At 39.0% G+C, this 24,545-nt stretch overlaps 1 protein-coding gene across 7 annotated transcripts in view; it reads right to left on the reverse strand.

Moving 5' to 3' along the window:
* The window catches only part of LOC129764841 (uncharacterized), a 433,851-nt gene that overhangs the window by 94,905 nt on the left and 314,401 nt on the right, over window positions 1-24,545 (reverse strand). For all 7 annotated transcript variants that reach the window (XR_008741257.1, XM_055764364.1, XM_055764366.1 and 4 more), the window contains 4 exons: window positions 16,419-16,581; window positions 1,860-2,071; window positions 1,583-1,789; window positions 1,230-1,523 (listed from right to left, as the gene is read on the reverse strand). Coding sequence is in view for 6 of the 7 variants with exons in the window: in XM_055764364.1 (XP_055620339.1) it covers window positions 1,257-1,523; window positions 1,583-1,789; window positions 1,860-2,071; window positions 16,419-16,581 (849 nt within the window). In the remaining variant the exon portion in view is untranslated. The remainder of the gene's footprint in view (window positions 1-1,229; window positions 1,524-1,582; window positions 1,790-1,859; window positions 2,072-16,418; window positions 16,582-24,545) is intronic.

Raw genomic sequence — 24,545 nt, forward strand, 5'->3', positions numbered from 1 at the left:
AACATAAAAGTAGTGAAAACATAAAATATTTTAAATATAATTAAGTAGTTTTTTAAACTCGCCTCTCTCAAAGGTTGGTGCATAAAAATTAAATTTGTTGCAAAAAATTTATGATATAATTTAGTGCTTATTCAAATAACGTTTTCAATTTTCCCCCAAAACTAGATTTGAAATTTGGTTTTCTGGTACATAACCTCATGGAATGGGTCTGGTGATGATTTACTCAGGGAGGCGTGGGAAGTCTCGTGAAAATCGAAAAACACAGCAGATTCCTACATCAACATCCTGTGGGGAAATTTGAAGGTTTCTCTGATCCAGACGGGCCTTGAAGAGAAGTGTGTATTTCAAGAAGACATCGACCCGAAGCATACTGCCACGAAAACCGAGTTTTTCTTACCGAGGTCTTGCCGGATCAAACCGCTGGGATGGCCTCCACAAAGCTCGGACCTCAACACCAATTTGTGGACGATTGACAAAACTAGTGTTTCTAGTAGAAATAGCTATGTTGAAGCCCTGGAGCGCGCCTGGGAAGATCTGAATCCACAGCACATCAAAAACCTGGTGAAGAGCATGCCGAAGCACCTGCATAATTTTAATTTATCTTTTCTGGAGTCAAAATGAAGTGGGCCGTTTTTGCGGCTGTTTTTTTTTTAATACAAATTGTTTTTTTTCTTTAAGTAATATTCTGCTTTCAGTGTCCATAATTGAAAAAAAATGATATAGAAAATATATCCAAAAGACTAAAGTGTGTTTTCATCAATTTGAAACAAATAAATGAGAGAAATCATTCATGCAGTTTTATTACAGATTTGGAACCATTAACAGGATGTATACAACAATTGTTCTGGAAAAATTGAATTGAATTGACACATCTTAGAAAACCCCATTCGATTAGAAACATTCGATTGGATAAACAGTGAATAACCTTCCGAAGAGTGATCGATGAATGATAGGCACAATTCTGCTGTCACAAAACAAATGAAATGTTATGTTCTATATTTCGTGGATATTGGAAGCTCAGATTAAAGTGTAATTTGTTAAAGCAGCGCTGATCCAGGATCAACTCATGGTCACAAAATAGTTTTTTTTTACAAAATTCGCATGAGTTATTGTATCCCCAACAAACATACGAACAACAACCATCAACATAATATGTAAAATATTTCGCCGTGACTCTACATTTTCAGTAACGTTTCGACCCCTTTAATCTACGTAACAATATACTTTACCACATTCTAAGATTTACACACTCGACCTTATCGGCTGCTCTGCAGCGCCACGGCCGCATCGTCATAGTCTACCTCGGTTTCCTCCAGCTTCGCGGCTCCGCTGCAGATTCTACACTTGCAGCAAACGATACACGGTGCTGCCAGCAGTAGCAGCGGAGAGGCCACGAGTAGCAAAATTCCGAACCCGGCAAAGATACCGATCACCTGTGCACGATGCCAAACGACGGACGCCCGCGAGTGGCCCAGTTTGTTCTTGCAGGGTCCCTTGTCGTAGTGACGTAGCAAGAAATCGTCCTAAAAGGTAGAGAGAAAATATTCGAAGCAAACCTCCGGATGGTGTGATGACAACTCACGTCCAAACTTGCCAGACAGTACCAGCAGAAGACATGTTTGCACCGTTTGCACATCATCTGCGCACAACCTTCGTCCTTCTCGATCGGAACGGTACACATCGGACAGCACTTGATGAGATCATTGTCGAACGGTATACCGAAGGCGTCGGTCTGACCATCGGCGGCCAGTCGACGCGAGTTTTCCTCGCAGGACATCGTGGGGTGCCACTAAAATGGATTGACGCAAAAAAATATTAGTTCTGTTGAGCCGAGGTTAATAAAGTAAAAATATATTCACTGCTTTCTTGCAGCCGGAACAGAAGTCCTCCCGACAGGTGGGACAGTGCACCGCACAAGGCGACGAAAGATTCGACGAAGATGGCTGCTGCAGCTGGACTATTCTATCGGAAGACAAATTGCTGCTCTGCTGGGAATGATGCTGGCCGACGAGACAGATCGTTTCGCAGCCCGCCTTCGGGCACCAGGTGCGGAATTTATCCAGTTCCACTTCTGAAAGTTTAAAGAGGAGAGAAGAAATGCATTAATATTGACCATTTATTAATTGCATTGTTTTTTTCTGAAAAACTCATTTGCTTTGTCAGATTTATATCACAACCATTCGGTAGGCAGATAAATTTCATTCGAAAAATTGTTTCATATCCACTCAAGAAAATTCCTTAGAATTTTTGATGGGATTTTCCGCTACTAGTCGCCTGCGGTTCTGTTGCGATTTATGGTTCTCGGACTGTTCTAAAATACCGCCTCGACATCACTCGTTGTTTTAAAAAAATCATATCTTCACTATACGTCAAACTTTATTATTAGAAGGGTTTTTTCAAAAAACAATCCAAAAAAAAAATCGGAGGGGGGCATATATTTTTTTGAATATAAAAATATAAAAAAATTAATTTTAAAATTTAAAATTCGATTTTTGGGTAAGATTTTTTAACCGTGCATTCAAAATGTTATTTTTCCTAAATTAATTGATTTTCCAACAACTTTTTTTTTTACATTAGTTTAAAGGAGCCGAATTCTTAAATATATTTTTTAAAACTATACATATACAATTTTCCTAACAACTATGGTTAGTAAGGTGGAAAACCGATTACTCGCGGTTTACTCGAGTTTAGAAGGGTGACATATTCTTTCAGGAAAGGGATGGGATATAAGGGAATTGTTACAATGTTGATGATCACACTCAATTCTTAAATCTATTCGTATATCTATTGTATATTTACATTTCAACTTATTTTACTGTTTATACCAAGGAGGGCAATCGCTCGCATTGGATGAAAAGGAGGGTATAAAGACATAGGGACAATCACACACGAAGATCGATAGCTTTAAGGAAAACATATATTTGGGTCATGTAATCAAGGTCTAACCGAGCCAACACATCTCTCACCGGCACATTGGGCTGTCTTCCTCGGGCCCGAAGGGAGTTTTCTAAATTCGATCTGGCGACAAGATACACCTCGCACGACCAAACAACATGCTCGATGTCGTGATAACCTTGACCACAGACGCAGAGATTGTTGCTGGCAAGATTGAAACGAAAGAGTAGCGCATCTAACGAACAGTGATTGGACATGAGTCGGGAGAAGGTGCGAATAAAGTCTCGACTCAAGTCCAGACTTTTAAACCACGGTTTGAGGCTAACCTTAGGGATAATCGAGTGAAACCAACGGCCCAATTCATCTTCATTCCACTTGCGTTGCCAGTTAGCGATGGTATTTTTGCGGACTAAAGAATAAAATTCATTGAAGGCGATTTGACGCTGATAAATATCGCCTTCAATTGCACCTACCTTTGCTAATGAGTCAGCCCTCTCATTACCCGGAATGGAGCAATGTGAAGGGACCCAGATAAAGGTAATGACATAACAGCGTCTGGATAAAGCACTCAAAATTTCTCGTATTATCTCAAGGAAGTACGGCGAGTGCTTTTCCGGCCTCACTGAACGGATAGCTTCGACAGAGCTAAGACTATCCGTTACAATGTAATAGTGTTCAACAGGTCGTGAGGCGACGCTGTCCAGCGCCCAATGAATTGCTGCCAATTCAGCAATATACACTGAGCAAGGATTCTGAAGACTGTGTGAGGTGCTAAAAAATTCGTTGAACACTCCAAATCCTGTGGACTCATTTATAGTGGACCCATCAGAAAAGTACATATTATCACAATTGATACTCCCATATTTTTCATCGAAGATCGTTGGAGCGATCCTCGATCGTTGGTAATCTGAATATCCATGGATATCTTGCTTCATGGACAGATCAAAATGCACAGAGGAATTGATGTAGTCAGGGAAACAAACACGGTTGGGAATATACGAAGAAGGATCAACCTGCATGGAGATAAATTCATGATATGAACTCATGAATCCGGAGTAAAAATTTAGCTCGATCAGCTGCTCAAAATTTCCGATCACCAATGGGTTCATGACCTTACACCGGATGAAGAACCGAAGAGATAATAAATTGAAGCGATCTTTTAGTGGGAGTAGGCCTGCCAAAACCTCGAGACTCGTGGTATGCGTTGAGGGCATACATCCCAACGCGATACGGAGAAGATACTGAATTCGCTCGAGTTTAATGAGGTGTGTTTTGGCAGCTGATTGAAAACAGAAACTGCCATACTCCATCACTGAGAGAACAGTTGTTCGATACAACATTATAAGATCTTCGGGATGGGCTCCCCACCAGGTGCCGGTAATTGTACGGAGAAAGTTTATTCTTTGTTGGCATTTTTACTCAGATACCTAATATGGGCCCCCAAGTACATTTGGAGTCGAACCAGACCCCAAGATACTTGAATGACATAGCATGAGTGATCGGTTTACCCAAAAGTTGAAGCTTTGGTTTTGCTGGTCTATGCTTCCTAGAAAAAAACACCATCTCTGTTTTCTCCGTGGAGAATTCGATCCCTAGCCCAATGGCCCAGGTTGAAAAATTGTTCAAAGTATCTTGTAAGGGTCCTTGCAGGTCGGATTCGTTTGATCCTACGACAGACACCACTCCATCATCTGCAAGTTGTCTTAGGCTGCAATTTTGTGTAAGGCAATTGTCAATGTCGCTTACATAGAAGTTGTACAAAAGGGGGCTTAAACATGAGCCCTGGGGGAGTCCTATGTAGGTGACCCGACTTACTGTCGAATCCCCGTGAGAAAAGGTCAAATGTGTTTCTCACAAAGCAAGTTATATAACATATTATTCAATAGAGGCGGCAGACCCCGAGAGTGTAATTTGTCCGACAAAACCTCTATTGAAACAGAATCGAAGGCCCCCTTTATGTCCAAGAATACTGAAGCCATTTGTTTTTTTTTTCGGCGTAAGCCATTTGAATTTCTGAAGAAAGCAACGCAAGACAATCATTCGTCCCCTTGCCCCTGCGGAACCCATATTGTGTATCTGAGAGTAGGCCATTCGTTTCAACCCATCGATCAAGGCGAAACAAGATCATTTTCTCCAACAATTTCCGTATACAAGACAGCATTGCTATTGGGCGGTACGAATTGAAGTCGGACGCGGGTTTTCCGGGTTTTTGAATAGCTATAACTCGTACTTGTCTCCAATCATCCGGAACAACATTATGCTCCAGAAACTTATTGAATAAATTCAACAAGCGATGTTTGGCCACATCGGGGAGGTTTTTCAACAAGTTGAACTTAATTCTATCCGTTCCCGGAGCCGAATTGTTACTTGAAAGGAGAGCAAGAGAGAATTCTACCATCGAAAACTCGGAATCAAGATCGCACCTATCTTGTGGTATATCTCGAACAATTCTTTGCACGGGAGCGAAATCGGGACAAACCTTTCGTGCAAAATTAAAAATCCATCGATGTGAATGTTTCTCGCTTTCATTCGATGAAGAGCGATTTCTCATGTTTCGAGCCACTTTCCATAATTTTTTTCATTGACGTTTCTCGTGACAAACCTCCCACGAAATTTCGCCAATAAGCACGTTTTTTACCTTTGATCAAGTTTTTAAATTGATTTTCAAGGTCTAAATACGTTTGAAAACTGTCAATGGTTCCTCGTTTCCGAAAAGCTTTAAATGCATTCGATTTTTCTACATAAAGCTTTGAACTTTGGAGCTTTGGCTATCCCACCATGGATTGGGAGGCCTTCGGCGAATGGAGGAACCTGGGATGGGTTTCGTTTGAGCGCGAACCGGGCTGTCATGGATCAAACGAAAAAGGAAGTTATACTCCTCCAATGGAGGTAAACCATCTCTGGAATTGATGGCTAGAGTAATCGCGTCCGCATATTTTTTCCAGTCAATGTGTCTTGTGAGGTCATATGCCATGTTTATAGATTCAGAAGAAATCGACCCAATGGTGATGGAAATTTTGATTGGCAAGTGATCACTACCGTTGGGATCCTGGATTACATTCCACTTGCAATCTAACGATAGTGAATTCAAGCAAAGCGAGGGGTCAAGAGCACTTGGGTTAGCAGGAGGTTTAGGAACACGTGTTGTTTCCCCAGTGTTCAAAACGGTCATATTGAAGCTGTTACAAAGGTCATATATCAACAATGAACGATTGTCATCGTACGGTTCCCCCCAGGCAGTTCCATGAGAATTGAAGTCTCCCAAGATCAATCGTGGCTCAGGAAGGAGTGAGCACATGTCAATAAGTTGCTTGCGGCTAACTGTAGCTCTCGGAGGCCAATACAAGCTGACAATACAGAGGTCTTTGCCTCTGATGTTTGCATGACAAGCAACAGCTTCGATCCCTCCAATAGGTGGAAGGTCAATTCGAAAAAATGAGTGGCACTTATTGAACCCCAATAGCACCCCTCCGTTCCAACAACTTTGTCGAACATTATATTCTAATCAGACATTTGGATTTCATGTTAAGATTTTTTGAAAAAAAAGATCAATGATCTTAATCACACCATTTAAAAAAATCGATCGAATTATAAATTGATTATATGATAATAATTTTGGGTAGCTTTTATCATAAGTAGAGGAAATCAGGGGAAAACCGACATCCCCTGATTTTTTCAGTTAGAAGCAATTTTTTGAAAATTTTCAGATGCCCCTTGTACACACTTGTCATTTCTTCTGTTTCGAGGTATCTTACATCTGCGGAAGTCGCTTTGCTGTCAAAACAAACGACAAAACAGAACCGGCTAGCAAACATGAGACAGTCCATGTAAAATTTCGCTCGTGGAATTGAGGTGTACAAGTCGGAATATTTTACAATTCGATACTTTTATGAGCTTAATTCATCGTAGATCAATGTTCAATGTAGTTTGTGAGACGGTAGGTGGTGTTGTTGCTTATCAAAGTTCGAAAATATTGTTTTGCAATTTCGAGTCCATTCGGGGTAACGCCGACATCTTCAGTCAGGATAAAACCGACACCTGGTTTGTGTTTCACAGACAGGAAAAATGCGTTCTTATTTTCATCATGTTCATGCGGCAGAGCTGAACTAATAAAACAGCCAAACCAACGTTAAATCGGGCATGTCTACAAAAAAGTCTGGCAGAGCTCATGGTGTCCCTTGTCGATCTCACCCGCACTTTCATTTATTTCACCTGAAAACATAAATTTTTGTATTCTATCAAAATTCGAGTACTAATAAAAAAAAAGATTAACAGATACTATAGAATGGTTCATGAACAGTTGAAGAGAAGTTCTGTAACGATTTGAAGTCGAAGACACATTGTAGATCTTGGAAATACAGGCAAACCTTTTTTTTTGCGGGAGATAGGGACCGCACAAAAAAATCGTGCAAAACTTCACCAGTAGCTTTAAAAAATCGTGTTCGGTACACATTTTTAGAATAACTTTTTTTGTGCAGTAGATAGGGACCGCATAAAAAAAAGTTTCCCCCAAGAAAATAACTCAAATTCACGCCGTTCACAGTTCAATTTCATATTGTTTCCATGCTTTGCGATGGGACAGTTTCCCTTTTCGGTTGCGCGTGGCTGTTTTGTGCTTTTAGTTGCATGTCGAAACATGTTGCTGTAAGAAATCATGTCATGCAAAAACTTAGAAAAACTTGGAGCATTTGATGGGAGGAGGTGAATGATTTCTGCAGTGGATAATTGAGACGCAAAAATGCTTTTTTCGCACTGAAATGCATATAAACCATTAAAAAAATGAAATGAAATGAACGATAACTTCGTTAAATATGCTTCTTTTCATACACCGCACAAAAAAATCGCACAAAAAAAACCGCACGAAAAAAATCGCACAAAAAATTCGCACAAAAAAACCGCACAAAAACAGATTTTACTGATATGGAAAGCCTTAGGGTGTCGGTATTACCCTGATTTCCCCTACCAAATTTCAATAAAATCCAAGAAGGTCGCGTCAAACTTTTCTGTTTTTGGACTGATTTGACATGGGTTTGCTTAGCTGTAAACCAATGAGGTACATATGAGGTGGAGCAGTAGGCAGAGTATACTTGGATTGGTAAATAAAATATGGTGTTGTCACTATTTGCATTCTATATTTTTTTTTAAAAGATGATAATTGTAAAGTGACTTACTTCCATCATTTAAGGAGCAAAAACGTCCAGAGAACAGTCTTATTTTAAGTCCTCAGAAATATCAGAATTTTCAATGAAACGTTGCTTATTTGTAAACTTTTTTTATCAAATCATATACGCCGGTACTGGGAGCCTTAAAAATATCATCATATCATCGCGAAAATAACGAAAATTTGTTTGTTCCTATGAAGGTGAAAGAGTGAAAATGACACACAAAAATATCACTTTTATTCATCTTTTCCGACATCATTTCACAAATATCCACTGCACACTGTCACATTATCTTCATATTCAGTGGGAACTCTACGAACAGATTTGTTTTTAATTGATAAAAAACTTGCCGAAAAAAGCGTTTTAACATGAATGTGGAAGGCAATTGAATGTAAACACAAATATTGACGTCACAATGTGAAAAGTAGCTATGGCAGCGCATGCTATCACGCACACTACGCTTGCAAATTCTGCCATTAACTTAAAAATAGAAAAAAATAAATGTTCAGCGGGAAGATTTTAAATTACAAATTGACGGTATACATTTGACAGAATGTATAATGTGATAAAGAATAAGTATTAAGGATTGAGCTGAAGACCACGCTATGCAATCCTAACACACACATAATTTAGATAGCACAATACTATACTGCCGTAAACGACAAAATGAACAAAATCGACTCTTTTGCCGTTATGCATTCTACGCAATATAATACGTTTGCTCAACATGCAAACACACATTTTTTGTTCGAAAACATTTGAGCAACAGAGCAACCTGGTGATTACGTTTAGCTATGCGAACAAATGTTCATTGAAACAACTGATGTTCCGTATAAATAGATGCAAGCATTTACCAAATGTAAAAAAAAATGTTTTAATCCACAAAATCTCCTAGACCCTCTATTTGCTGAAAGTATCCTTAAACTGGACAGATTATTTCATTGGAAATTTGTATGGTTGCGCTTGTAGGCAAAAAAACAACAAAATTGCGTTTTCGCAACACTAATGGTGTTGGTGAGTACGTCTCCTATGCAAACATGGGCAGTATAACATCATGACCGATTCAACAGTCATAGATAGCTAACATTCGGCGGTGGCGTCCAAATGTTCGTTTGCAAGGCCGGGAGATGAGAGTTTAGGTTTAATTTTCCCAATTGTCCTTCTTCAAGTTTGGGAGCTGTGCGGCTCCTGAAACCGAGGAATCACCCACCACGCTCTGTGACACCGTATCGCTGCGAGCCAGGAGATAGTAACGCACCAAGTATGTGAATACAAGGTGGGATGTTTCAATAAAGCATAACGGGTGTTATCGGCAAGGTTATCGATATAATATTTTATTTTCACACAGCACGGTCGTCCCAATCCGCACTCTTGTCATTATAATTTTTCATACGGTCGTCTCGATTCGCAAATAATTGTACTTCTATTTTTACACAGCGCGGTTGTCCCGATCCGCATTCTTATCATTATAATTTTGTCAATAATACGGTCGTTCCGATCCGCAAATATTTTTACTTACATTTTAACACAGCACGGTCGTCCCGATTCGAACTCTTATCATTACAACCGTACCCGTTTGTCCGTCCCAAAAATACTTATTGTATAAAAAGAAAAAAGTCATAAATTAAACTAGAAAGAGGTCACATTTTGTTAGTGCCGAGAATTTTCTATTTGAACGTACCGTGCATGCAGAAACTGTTTTTTTTTTATTTTTCTTATGTTGGTACGACCTAAAGACGCACATCCGTCAGGTTTTAGTGCAACACGATAGTTGGAGTCTGCCTGGATGCAGGATGGAAGCTGAAAGATGAAATTGAATTTTGGACACCCACATTAGAAATCCGGCGTGCAAGCAACCAAACAGGACGCTGAAGTAAAATGTGGTGGCTGAAAGATGTGCTCGAAAATTGTACAACAAAGTTTTGACGAAGTACGAATGATGAATGCTGATGGATGACGAAACGTACGTGAAGATGGATTATGGACAGCTCCCCGGCTTGGAATTCTATAAGGACACTGCCAGAGAAGATGTCGAGAGGTGTTTCAGTGGTTCCGTGACGATAGGATTAATTGGAATAGACCTCGATCCTCCGAATTGCCCCCAATTCCGCCCGATCGAAAAATATTGGCCATTCGTCAAGCGGATTTTTTTTGTACCTTTAAACCAATATTTTAGTCGAGAAATTTGAAAAACTATCTTTTTCTTCACATTTATGAAGTTCAGACATTTACCCCACAAAGGAATTATCGAGAATACCATTATTTACCGAGTTATAGCCATTGGAGTGATGCGGTATCTAATCTAGCACGGTCATAACAATTAACTTCGAACTCATTTTCTTCTAAACTAGTTTTTTCAAACTATCGTACGCGATATGTCAAGTTCTACTGAACCGATTAATGTCGAATTTAAATGAATGTATAGATTGTATTCATCTCTCTATCGCATGAGCCAATAAAAAAATCACAAGTTTTTAATTTGAATATTTTGAAAAAATGAAACGTGAAATAAAACGTTTGAACCTGCATTTTTTTTCTCAAAAGAAAAACATTTTGCCAAAAAACATGTTTTTGACTTGTCCGAGATTCATGCGATAGCGGCTTCTTTACAGATTCAGAATCTGTTATATTTTTATTGTTTCAGATAACCAGAAGTGCTGGAATCGTGTAAACCATGACACAACTTTTTACGTAGAACTACGTCTTTCATTAAGGGTTCCAAATCAGAAAACAGGTGACGTTTATATGAAATAAAGTTAACGTTAATAACTATTTTTGCCGCGAACGGATTTAGGCGATTTACATACTAAACGAATCGGAAATTCCCTAAGATTTGTTTATTATGCTATACATTAGAATCTCCTGGTTTGTAAATGGTTGAAATACATAAAAATTTTAAACGCTTCCATTTTCTCATACATTTGTTGTGTGCTTTCCCGAACAGAGCTGTCAATAACGAGCAACTTAACGATGAGCAACGAAGGGGAAATCGTAGGATTCAAAGTCTCCGTGAACAAAGGAAAACAAGAAGAATGAAGAGGAATACTTGCCTAGAGTATAAAGAGTGGATCTCGCTGAGGCAAACTTTCATTCGGCATCGGACTGTTGAGTAATTCAGTTCACTTTGCTTTCGCTGCACTTCGATCCAAGATTGGACCCCACCAGTGGTAATCCATATCGTCGTGTGGATTTTCCAGTTCGTTTTCGCGTTATTCGTATCGTGTGTTTTTCTTTCCGCGTTATAAATTGGACGCTTCGCGTAGTGTGTGATGAGCAAGAAGAAGAGGAAGGCTGGCTCGAGCCGTGCAAAAAACGAAGCGTCATCCAATGATGCACGCGATGTTGGTGCAGTGAAAAGCGCTCGCACTGAACCGAGCCTTCGCGAGTGTGTGACACCGCATCGAACAACAGCGAAGTAGGCGACTTCGGCGCGTCGGTCGAAAATGTAAACGCTATTACCCAGGCAGTAATCAGATTCAAGCTCTCCCCGCTGTTGGTGAAGTGGCGGCTTGACAAGCTCATCAGCGAATTCGCATCGATGGGTGTTACTGCAGAGTACAATCTGTGTGGTCTTCAGTCTTTTTCTAAGCAGTTAACATTGTTTGTTTTTCGTCATCATAAGGGCTTCGTTGGTGCCTTTGACATTGCATGAATGCATTAAACTGACGTTATGGCGAAGCAGGCATTAAGGTTGTGCGCCAAAAAATCCATTAGGGAATACCAAGCATCTTGAATGTCGTACTGGAATGTTATAAGTTATTTGGCCTCGCGTGCCAGTCGCAAAACTGCCTTCAACTAGGATTGCATTTGCGCTAATCTTAATCATAATGAAGCAATGCTACTGTTTCCGAGGTTGTTGATATTAACAAATAGAGTTTATTTCGCTTGGAAGTAAATGTCGTTCTGGAATTTTGTATGTGATTAGGTTTCGCTTGCCAGTAGCAAAACTACCTCCACTAAGGGTGATAGCTGCGCTTATCTCGAGCAAGAGAAAGTAACTTTTTTCGAGGCCAGTAATATTAACAGAAGCGTTTCTTTTGAGAATAGCGCAAAATGATTAGAAGTGTTGATATTCCTAGTAGTTTGAAGCCACCAATGTATGGCTATGTATGCATGCTATGGCGAACGCTTGTTTGACGCTTGGTTTACGTTGTACGAACGATGCCTTAAGGTGCAATCCCACTGAGGCAATACTAAATATTAGTAGCATGATATTTGATACATGAAGTGTTGTCATTGTTGTTGTTTCCTCGCGGTGCCAAAGATATATTGATGTAGTTAGGATTCGTGCACAAATTACGTAATGCTAAAAATCCGGAGAGGCCACCGGAATAGCGTTCGAGGTAAATTTTCAATGGATTGACATGAAATAAATTGCGACATACGATCAGCTAGTGTATTGTTCTGCAAAGGCAAAACTAAATCATCAACTGATTCTACAATGAAAAAAACATCTCAGAGAGTATTCTACTAAGCAGTTGTTTCTAAAATTTCACAGTATTATAGAATAATATCCGAAGGTATAAACAAGCGACTTTTATAAAATAACAGCGAAGTTCTACGTCAACAATGCGGTCGTATCTTGAACACAACCTCCTATATTTTTTTTTTGAAGCCACTCACTGATGTTCTTTAACTATTCTAATTAAGCATATTTTCATCCGTAAATTTTTTTTGGTTAAAAGATAGTTGAAAATCTATTGTTAAAAGATAGATAAACAAACGATGATATAATGGATAGTAAAAATATTCTTCGTTTTATTTTTTTTGAAGCTCGAAAAAAAAAGCCCAAAATTCGTGCCACTACACTAGAATATCCCTTTAACCAATCACGAGATACAACTGATTTTGGATTGCGGGTTCTAAATGAATCATGCTTCAATGCATTAACATTGTATTTAGATACTTTGGGAAAAATTGATAAAATTCTCTACAAAGCTATATGTGCTGCCTCGTATTTCGAAAAAGATGACTCACAAAATCCCACATAACGTTCCGCATAGTGAGGCTTGGTTTAGCAGGTGACCACTTTGTCATATAAAAAAATTCAATTTGATTACATAATCCCTTCAAGTTTTGAGGTAGGACTACGTCTTTCATTTCTATACTGTGGTGTGATTTCAAAGTTTTGAAAACGAAAGCGTTACGCCGGAGAACGAGATTTTGAGCGTTAATAGCTCCTAAACAACTGAACGAAATGGTATGATAAACATTGCAGATATATTCAAGTCGGCAATACTTTAATACTCCCATGCATTTTTACACTCCAAATGCAACGCTTTGGCTTAATTAAGACTGCATTGGAAGATATCTCTTCATGTTGCCAGCTCACTGAACTTCAACACATATCGTTTGATGATTAGGCAAAATGTTGATAACTATTTGCTGCGATAACTACTACCATAATGCATGAATCGGCTTAAATTGGGATTTGTTGGCAATTGAATTCGTAAATAGTTTCATTCATTCATTAATTTAATCAATAATTTAATCCATACATACAAAAGAAAGTTTTGCGCAGCGCCGATATCGCACCCAATTAGGAACATCCGAGGTGGGATTATTGCTAATTGAAGAAATACAATTGATTTCTAAGCCAACGGTAGTCCTACATCAACCTTGTGGTTATATCATAAGTATAACTCATTCAGTTTTTTCAGTAATAAAGGGTGTGTCACATCAAATTGCATCACGGAAAAAACGCTGTAGAAATTTTATTTCTAGGAATTATATCTTCAGCTTTCGCTTATAATCAGATAAGAGTGTATAGATCACGTTGGCCATGCTTCACTGTCATTTTTTCGTAAATTTGGAAAAATGTCGTCGAACGAAAAAGAGCGTCGTGAATTAATCCGAGAGTTCTCACATCGGGACATCGGTAAGATGCTGGGAATCGTCCAATCCACGGTCAGCAGAGTACTAAAACGATACTTCGAGAACCTAACCATCGACCGGAAGGTGAAGAACGGCAAAAATGGATGCTCCGTCAGTGAAAAAGATCACATGCGCGTAGTTAAGCAGTTTAGACATGATCCGAGAAGTTCGGTCCGGGATGTCGCCAATAAGCTGAATTTGTCAAGTTCATTCGTCCAGCGGACCAAGCAACGGGAGGGCCTGCGTACATACAAGGTTCAGAAGGCTCCTAACCGTGACGAAAGGCAAAACATGGTGGGGAAGACGCGAGCCCGGAAGCTGTACACCGAAATGCTGACGAAGCCGCATTGCCTGGTAATGGACGACGAAACCTACGTCAAAGCGGACTTTCGTCAGCTGCCGTGCCTGTTGTTCTTCTCCGCAGAGGACAAATTCAGCGTTCCGGAGGAGATTCGCAAGCAGAAACTATCCAAGTTTGCCAAAAAGTACATGGTGTGGCAAGCGATCTGCTCTTGCGGAAAGCGGAGCGCCCCCTTCGTGATGACCGGCACGGTAAACGGGCAGGTTTACCTTAAGGAGTGCCTACAGAAGCGCTTACTACCACTATTGAAGCAGCACGAGGGCCCGACCATCTTCTGGCCGGATCTCGCTTCGTGCCACTATTCAAAGGACGTGTTAGAGTGGTACGAAGCCAACGGGGTCACCTTCGTGCCAAAGGAAATGAACCCGCCCAACGCGCCGGAGCTTCGCCCAATAGAGAAATATTGGGCGATTATGAAGCAGGCCCTCCGGAAGAACCCAAAAGTTGTCAAATCGGAGGCGGACTTCAAGAGAAAATGGATTTCTGTTAAAAAAAAACTACAACCTGACGTTGTACAGAACCTTATGGACGGGGTAAAGAGGAAGGTGCGAGCATACGGGCTTGGGCTCGAAGTATGAATAAAAAGAAAATGCCAAAAGTTGTTTAATAGTTTTTATTTTACTGTCTAAAATTTTCAAAAGGATCGGTCTACTGGGCGAATTTCTACAGCGTTTTTTCCGTGATGCAATTTGATGTGACACACCCTTTACATTTAATCAATTTCACCTCGGATGAAGGTACATAAAGACGCTTTGTGATGATTGTAATTTCATCACTGATTGAAATATGTATCATTTTGGAGTCACCTGTTTTTTAGTTGTGAAATTTGTTCCCTAAATTTAGTTGTTCGTAAAATACGGTTTTTGCTGACATTTTCGATTAAATATTTATAAATAAAAATGGACCACCAGTTGTGTTGCTAAGCGCAAAACTTGAGGAAGGAATCGTTCGATTAGGGTGTATTTATATTGCAGTATTGGTCTCTACCCATAGAGCAATGATACGGAGGGAAAAATCGGAAAACTCTAAGGATAAATGGAGAAATTCTGAAAATTGAATTACCATATTTTTTTAAATTACATCGGCATAAGCGTTGTTAGTCTTTTTGATGTTTGCGCAAACGAAATTGATCCTTGTTCGAAACTTTGTTGAAATAACGCACTCCTATGGCTTCTATCTATATAAATAAAAAATGACTGCCAAATATGTTGGTAAGCGCAAAACTCTAGGTAGGAGCCGGGAAAGCTCGAAAAAAAATAATAATTCCCATATGTTCTACAATGACATCGTTGGTAGTCCTATTGAATTTCGTGACGAAGTTCGCCGGGTCAGCTAGTATTGGAACAAAATTAAAACAATATTTTTTTCGATAATTCCTATTTTATTGGTGTATATCAATATTCAATACTGAGAGGTGATACATATTTGTATCATTCAGCAAACGTTGGCTGAGCGAAGAAAATAATTAAAACAGCTGCACGTGGCATTTTGAGCTGGAATTTGATTACACCCGAGTGGGTTCATATTTTGCCACTCCCAAAGCGCGCCTCACTTACCCGCCCACAGTTACGCCGACATGTCAGCGCGACTCGAACACCTTTTAAAAATAGTTGCTTTGCATAAAAAATCAATTAAAGTCCGCTCCTCTGCCACAGACATGTAATAATAGGATAGCAGAGAGAGAGAGAGTGAAACAATTAATGGAATTACATCGCAGAGGCGGTTATTTTTCTTGCAAAGTTACAAGAACCGAAGAACTCCCATCAAGATGATAATAATGACGATGGCTGGGACGTCGAGATGCCATGAAATATCGAGAAATGCCACCGCCAATAATTGGTGACATGGGGTTCATAATTGCGGGTTGGGGGAACAATAATGAGAGCACCAGCTTCGAACCAAACGATCGAAAATTATGACCTGCAAACTATTAATAATGCTTACATGGCATGGCGATCGGGTTAGCGTTCGGAATAACCTGATTCCGAACCGTTGTTTGATTTAGATCGTTCCGATTGAAACGAGCGTATCTGTCGTTGGCATAAACACTCTGAGCTATCGGTAATCAATCATTATATCCTTCCCAGATGTTGGCAGAAGAAGGTGTGGGGGGGTGGTATACTAACCTCTATTCAGTCGATAACGGTGGTGTTTCTCCACCAGTGAGGGTGATGCCAGCGTTGCAATCTCGCCTATCGTAATGATGCCCTGGGCAGGGCACATCGCATCCGGACACGAAACTTCGTAGGCACCCTCGGAGATCTCGAACTCGATGTACGCCGTCATACACTGCAAAGAGATGGGTAGAGAGAAAAGAAAAGGTGGGTGGTGAGTGTCGCACGAATAACGATGGTTCAATTTGATATGAAAAGCAAAATATTAGGGAAAGAATACATTCTTAGAGAATTACAATCGATGATGTGCTTAAATATCAGTAAGCATTAATAGCAATCAAATGCATTGATTGCGTTTGAATTTAACGTGTAATTTTCATCATAACGAATATTTCAGATTTTCTTTGCTTTCAGATTTTTTTTTGTAAGTCATTTCAATGTTTCGAAGTTTATTTCCGGAAGAAATTGGAGCCATTTGTTAAGCGAGTGAAATTCCCTGAAGGAGATATACGATTTTTTTTAAGTGTCTTTCGGTATGTGAAGCTTTCCGCTGCATTGAACCTTGGAACAGGATTTCTGAAGATCTCTTGCTACTGGATAATATAACACAGCTATGTTTTTGTGTTGTGTATTAATTTTTTTTTTCATAATACATATATAATTTCTTTTTTATATATAAATATAATTAGTTTATCTTCTTAGTGTTAGGCATTTCTACTTTTTATGTTCTCAGTTTTGTAACGCAAATTTTTCTAAATGAAGGGAAACGAACCCTCCGATGTTAATATGAGCATCGTAGATTTTCCTAGTAATTTTTCTGAAGTTCGTCCTTTAAAGAAAAAAATTATCAATCACAGTCAAATTCGACACCCATCCTAACAAACAATACGACACAACCAACAAATGACCCTGTTTCACTCAGTTCGGTTCAAAGTCCAATTAATTCTCCTCAACATCCAATCATTGAGAATGTTCCTTCCAAGAATCTTTCTCGAATTCAACAATACCAGCACGTTTCGGGATCATCGAAGAAAAGGTTGGGGGGTATTCTTCCGTCCCAAAGGGAAACCTTTGAGAGTGACCCAAATTTGTAAAGACTTGAAGTCTAAATACTCAAGTGTCTTGGAAATTACAAAAGTGAATAAAGACAAACTTCGTGTTGTGCTCTCGGATTACAGAGACGCTAACGCGGTTGTTACTAATTCTTTGTTCACTGATGAATACTGAGTGTATATACCGGCACACATCGTTGAAATCGATGGTGTGGTTTCGGAAAAATCTCTTCAACTAGAAGATTTCGAAAAAGCAGAGGGTATTTTTCATGATGTAAAACTTCCTCATGTGAAAATTTTGGAAGTGAGATCCCTGAATTCATTTATAACTGATGGTAACGAAAAAAAATGTTTCCCATCTGTCTCTTTTAGAATCTCCTTTGCGGGCACAGCTCTTCCAAATTATGTGCTTATTGATAAGCTTCGTCTTCCAGTCCGATTTTATACTCCCAAAATAATGACATGCACTAATTTCAAACAGTAAGGTAACACTAAAACCTTCTGTTGCAATAGAATTAAGTGTTCTAAATGTGGAGTCGACCATGATGAAAGCTCTTGCAATTACAGATGCTGATAAATGCATTCTTTGTGGAGGTGTTCCTCACACAGTTAAGGACTGTCCAAAGTACAAATCCCGTTCGATTAAACTTAAACAGTTACTTCAGGATCGTTCTAAGCGATCCTTTGCTGATATACTCATGGCAGCTTCACCTCAGGTATCCGATGTTTCAAAAAATCGTTTCTCTGTTTTATCAGAGGATGATGAATCAGATACTATTTTCGATCCAATATTCGCGAGAAGAGTCAGGAAGAGAAAAAATACTCCTCCTCCAAGCATTCTTAAAAAAAAGAGGATGATCCCCTAATTAACCAGAAGCTTCTTCTCATTTTCCGCTCCTTCCAACAATAACCTTCCTGGTTGGGAATCCTCTAACTATGACGTTCATTTCCCTGAATTGTCAAGTCATTCCAGAATTGCTTCTCAATCGGTTCCCAATCATTTTCAGGAGGTGTTTCCTTTTCTTCAATTGTTGGAAAGTGCCAAAACTTGACACTTTCAAGCAAATGTTCCATTTTTTGAATTGTGATGTGTTTGCTCTATCTGAAACATGGCTTCGTTCGGACAATTTGTTAAACATCCATGATTTCATTATTATTCGTTTCGACCGCAATGATTCCTATGGGTATTAGAAAATGCTATCCACTTTACAGGATTCCACTGCCTTTAATCACAGGAATTGAAATTCATGCGTGTCTGGCACATATCAAGGGTAGAGATTTGTGCATTACTTCTATTTATATCCCACCAATTACAATGCTCAAGTATCGAAACCTTGTGAATATAATTGAGCTTCTACCGCTACCTGATCTCATTTTGGGAGATTCCAACTCACATGGCATTGGCTGGGGTGAGTGTTTTGACGATCGTAGAGCTAATTCTATTTATGATCTATGCGATGAATTCAACATGATAATTTTGAATACAGATGATATAACAAGAAATGCTCCTTTATCAGGCCACGCAAGTCGCTTAAATTTATCCCTTTGCTCTTCCTCTTTATCATTAGATTGTTATTGGAAGGTTATCCAAGATTCACATGGAAGTGGTCATTTGCCGATCACCGTTTCTATTTCAAATAATTCCAAATCGTCCGGAACTATAAATGTTCAGCATGATTTATCTTGAAACATTGATTCGAAGAGATATTCTTCAATTATTTCAGAATCAGTGGTATTAGTTCATGAGTTACCTCCGTTAGAAGAATATAATTTTCTAGCTGGATTAAGTCATGACAGGGCTATTGATGCTCAGACGAAACGTTTTCCTGGGAATTCGTTTCGCAGACGCCCTCCTAATTTGTGTTGGGATCAAGATTGTACAAATCGTTATAACGAAAAATCGAATGCGTTCAAGGATTGGCATAAATCGGACTCCTGTGAACGTTACGACAATTACATTTATTTGGAGCGTAAATTCAAAAGCTTCATTAAAGCCAAAAAGAGAGGCTATTGGCACCATTCTGTGAATGCGCTTTCACAAGAGTCTTCTTTGAGCACTCTTTGGAGAGTTGCCAGACAAATGAGAAATTCATCTCATTCATGAACATGAACAAGTTAAACATTCTGAAAGGTGTGTCTCTGACTTCGCCAAGAAGATATGCCCAGACTCCAAATTTGAAAAAATGCTAACCTTAGGCATTCAAACTAAGAAAATTTAGCTATATCATGAATTTCTGACCCTGGAAAGCCCATCTGCTTTATCTGGTTTTCATTCAGTTTCTTCAATTTTGTTCAATCCTTCTATTAATTTTGACTTGTCAATGAAAGTTTATGTGAGTGGTATTTCAGGTGATTTCCGCCAAACAGTTATGTCTGCATCATTGTTGTCAAGATATAAACATATTGGCTCAACCAAAACTTTTATTCACTGATGGATCTAGTCTTAATGGATCCACAGGCTTTCTCTTTCTTTTCTTGGATGGCACTAACGTTCCCAGTGGAACTTTTGCCTTCTCAACGTAAGTATTTCTTGCGTCATTTTTATCAGAAATACTTAGTTGGGATTTCTATGCCGGATAACACGCCTCGAATGTATTCTGGAGTGGCAAGCACTAGAATACGCGTGACCACAATGCAAGTCGGAAGAAATTTCTTTGACGAAAAATCTCCCGGCCAGAACGGGAATCGAACCCGAACCCCCGGCATGATAATGGGGGACGCTAACCACTCGGCCACGGGAGCACATTCCTCAGACTTTGGGGTATTTAATAATAACTTCTCCACATCCTGTAAGCTTAGTTTACCCTGTTCGGTGTTTGTTGCGGAATTGGCTGCAATATACACTGCTTTACAACATATTCAGTCCTTGTCACCCGAACATTTTTACATTTTTTTCTGATAGTCTCAGCTCTTCAGAGGCACTTCGTTCGGTAAGGTCTAGATATTTTTCGTGTTTCTTGTCTGGAATCCAACAGATTTTAAGTGTTTTGATGAGTAGATCATTTAATATCACTTTTGTATGCATTCCCTCTCATTGTTCGATACCAGGAAATGAAAAAGCAGATTTTCTCGGTAAGAAGGGCACTATGGAAGGACTCTTATTTCATAGACCCATTACTTTTAATGAATATCTCCATTTTTCTAGAGAATGTGCACTTGAATACTGGCAGACAAGTTGGAACGGTAGGGAAAAGGTCGGTGGCTGTATTCTACACCCAAACTGGCGTTGGCAGAAAACATGCCATCTTTGGCAGAAAAGATGCCATTTCCTGGTCATGAGAGTCAAATGCGCAAATAATGAGTTATTTTGAAGCTTAAAAATGGTTTGTATGTATGCGAGCAGATATCTCTTTCTGTTTTCTTTTCTCTTTTCATTTGGGATTGTGCAAAAAAAAAGTCCATACGACGTCAATGGGGATCGAACCAAGGCCGGCTGGAATGCGAAGCTACTTTACACGACGACCACGCTATCCAGATAGTTGCCAGCGCTATTATGTATTGGGGGGTAGAACATTTTATGTTATCTTTCAGCTCATTTAATGTAATAAATTGGGATGCCAGAAAATGTGCTAAAAATTAACTTTGGGTGTATCATTCCTAAAGTTTCTCTCAAATCATGGTTCAAAGGTCATAATTATTCTCGTGATTTCATACGGGTAGTGTGCAGACTCATGTCTAATCATTATTCCTCGAATGTTAGTGATAGTAACCTATGTATGTAATGTAATATTATTTTATTATGAATAATTATTTATATTGTACCTTTTCTTGAAAAAACAATAGGGTTTTTATCCCTTTTTGAGAAAGAACATTTGCATAGTTCTACTCACAGAGGCTTTTCTCTTTTCATAAACACGGCTCACTGATGCTTAACGCTGCTGAGCCAGTTGAAAATAAATTAAATTAAAAGAATAAACAATCACACCGTTGTCAGTTGCTTTTATGACCATGCCGAAAGAGACGGAAAACATAATTTGAAGTTTCAAGAAATAAGCGAAAAGGGTTTCTCGAATTTGTTACTAATCCCTCACTATCCTATTCTTTGGAACGATTACTTCTTACGCCAAAAATTGGATTCATTGTTGAAATAGTAGGATAAATGCGAATTTAAAAAAGAATCACCGGCGGACATTCAAGGACATTTCTTTGCTATCGCAGAGAACAGTACGTAGGAAGCGATCAAGCGGCCTGATGAAAACCCTGCTTTAGCAGAAGCAGCCTCTCAAGCGTGGAATTATTTTCGCTGCCTGTCGTATAAGTGTTCTGCTACATTGAATTTAATTTAATTTATGATATTTATCCTTTCCCTCGTTGCTGTACGATACAGCGTCGAGAAAATTCCGCGCCCTTGAGGCTCGTGCTCGAAAATCGGAGTGTTGTAAACGGGTCAGGATAGGAAGCTGCCCTGACCTGTTTACATAACATGTATCTTGAATTCTTTGTGGCACTCGCGCCACAAAATAGAGCATCATGCAAGTGCAATCCGCTATCTCCCGGTGACATGAAATTTATGCACCGTGGTGACCCTATAACTCTACAGCATGATGTAAAGCAGCCAAGAATTGAAAAGTTAAAGCTTCTGTGCGTCATTCGAATAATGATGATTACATTCGAAGCATTGATTTGCGCTGCTCTCATCACCACGCAGCATCTTTTCGGATCGAAAACCACACAATCAGTGGCTATGGAAGATGCACAAAACAGCACACGTGAATAAACAGATTTTTTGAGGCCATAGTTGCAAATCAATGCTTCTCCTCCTGCGTCAATCGGCTACACTCCTGTTTCGCGTAACGTTTTGATCGTCCATTAACAATATAATCGCTTGCGGCAGAAGGATGTCACGTAATTTTCATTAACGTCATCCCCCCGAATGATCTCTTCTCTCGGCGGATGCTGTCGTAAGCTCGAAACATGAACTTCGCTTCGCTTGGTTTCCTCGTGCATGTAATGTAAAGAAAACAAGATTTTTTTTTTCAAGTCGAACAAAAGTGTGCTGCCAATATTTACAATGAAAATTAATGTTTTCAAGTCATCAACGCTCTTCTCGAAAAGGGGTGTTATTGAAGTACAGATATAATTGCTACTGATTGATGAAAAACGATCAATTGGCTTGTTAAAAATGCTGTTTACAGCACGTGGCGTGACAATTCACGGGAGGCGATAATATATTGCATATATATGTTTGTTTATTATCGTTTTTGTGATTAATTCGCTACTCTGCCACAATAATGGAAACCCGATGACATCGACATATATTGTAATGATGATGTTTGTTCATCATACAATCATAAACGTCGTTGAAAGGAAAAATCACCTTATTCAGTGATTTTTGTTTCTACCGGATCCACGAATTCGCATATTGATATGGTCATTACAGAGTGCCTCATTTTGTATCAAAATCATGTTTTTTCAGTTGGTGGTATCGACTTCTCAAGATCTACTAGACCGATTTGGCTGAAATTTTTTATCAGCATGTGAAAATAAATTATCTAAAGCGTTACATAGTCGTTTTCTGATATCTATTTTTTCGATTTTTTATGAGCTTCTAAACAGCGATTTTTTCTGAAAAATAACTCATTTTTAACAAAAATGGTCGCCATTTCGGCAATTTTTCGAATTTTCAAAAACCCTTATGTAACACTTTAGGAATTGTCTTAAAGCCAAAATATTCATTGGAATTCGTTCTGCGACAGTCCTTTGCTTCAGAACCGATACCACCGACCGATTTCACCGATTTTCAGGCAGCATCTACGCATCCAGCTGTCAACAGCGTAATAATCATTATTCGTGCAATAAAAAAATGGAAAATACATCTTTAAATATACCTTAAACAATAACCAGAATACCCGAACAACGCGGCGCAGTTTTTATCATGAATTTATTATTTCGTGATGAAATTGATTCTAAGATCAATGTAAGGTAGGCGAAGTCTCCATTTAACTAGGATAAGGAACCGAGGCGGCACCAAGCCGCCGATGTCGGGCACCGATTCGCCGTCGGAAGCGGCGGCCTCTCGCAAACACACCTTTGTTCCGCCGATTGCCCGGTTTATTTGAAACATAGGAGACGATCCTCTAGTTAGGTCACGGAATACGTTTACCTGGTGCATTACGTTTGCCCATTAATTATGCATGTCATGCATTTTGATTGACTGGTTACGGACGCGATGCAAATAAACGTATATAAATACTTCCTGATAATAGAATTTGCGTATTACTTGTGTATATTTTTCTTTCGGGTATTTGTCGCATTCGGATATTTGTTACATTTGGATGCATGTCTTTCGGGTAATTGTCTTTCGGGACAACATTTTTTCATCTATATGTATGATCGTTGTAAAGCTTTTCCAGAGAGAAAATCCCAGATTATTTCCACTATGCACCGATATGTCGATTGTTCAAAAGAGTGCTAAATAATTTTATGAAACCAGAATAATTGACAAAGGGCCTGACCGGGTAAGGGAGTAAAAAGTGCCCCCAAACCAAATCACCAGCTGTATGGCAAATATTGTATAGGATATTAAATAACATTTTGGCGTTTTTTTTTTGAACCACTATGTGGTTTAACATATGCTCTATGGTGAAAAACGTACTTTTTAGTTTATTTCACGCCATCCTCAAAAACTTCGAGATAAAAATTTGAAAAAAATACTGTGCATCTCACTACGGTGTATCAAAAGAAAATTCTATCAAAAATTTAAGCACTAAAAAATATTAAAATTTTGATTATTTTTTTTGGAATTTAGAGGTTCAGTACTACTCTAATTCATATTTAAATGTGTTCCTACGACTTTTCTAGATATGTGTGATTTTTTTCACTGTTGTGCGGTACAAAAAAAAATTTTTTTTTTATATTCCCAAAGGGGCCTGGCTGGGTAAGGGAGTAGGGAGTAGGGAGTAAAAAGTCCAACAAACCAAATCACCAGCTGTACGGAGAATATTGTATTGGGTATTGACTGAATAAAACATTTTGGCAGAAGTACCATATATTTGAGTCCATATATGGTACATCATAGGATCTATGGTGAAAAATGCACCTTTTCATCTTTTTTCACGTCGGGACTTTATTCGAACCTTTTCCCGAC

The sequence above is a fragment of the Toxorhynchites rutilus genome, chromosome 2, assembly GCF_029784135.1.
Source record: "Toxorhynchites rutilus septentrionalis strain SRP chromosome 2, ASM2978413v1, whole genome shotgun sequence".
Classification (NCBI taxonomy): Eukaryota; Metazoa; Arthropoda; class Insecta; order Diptera; family Culicidae; genus Toxorhynchites; species Toxorhynchites rutilus.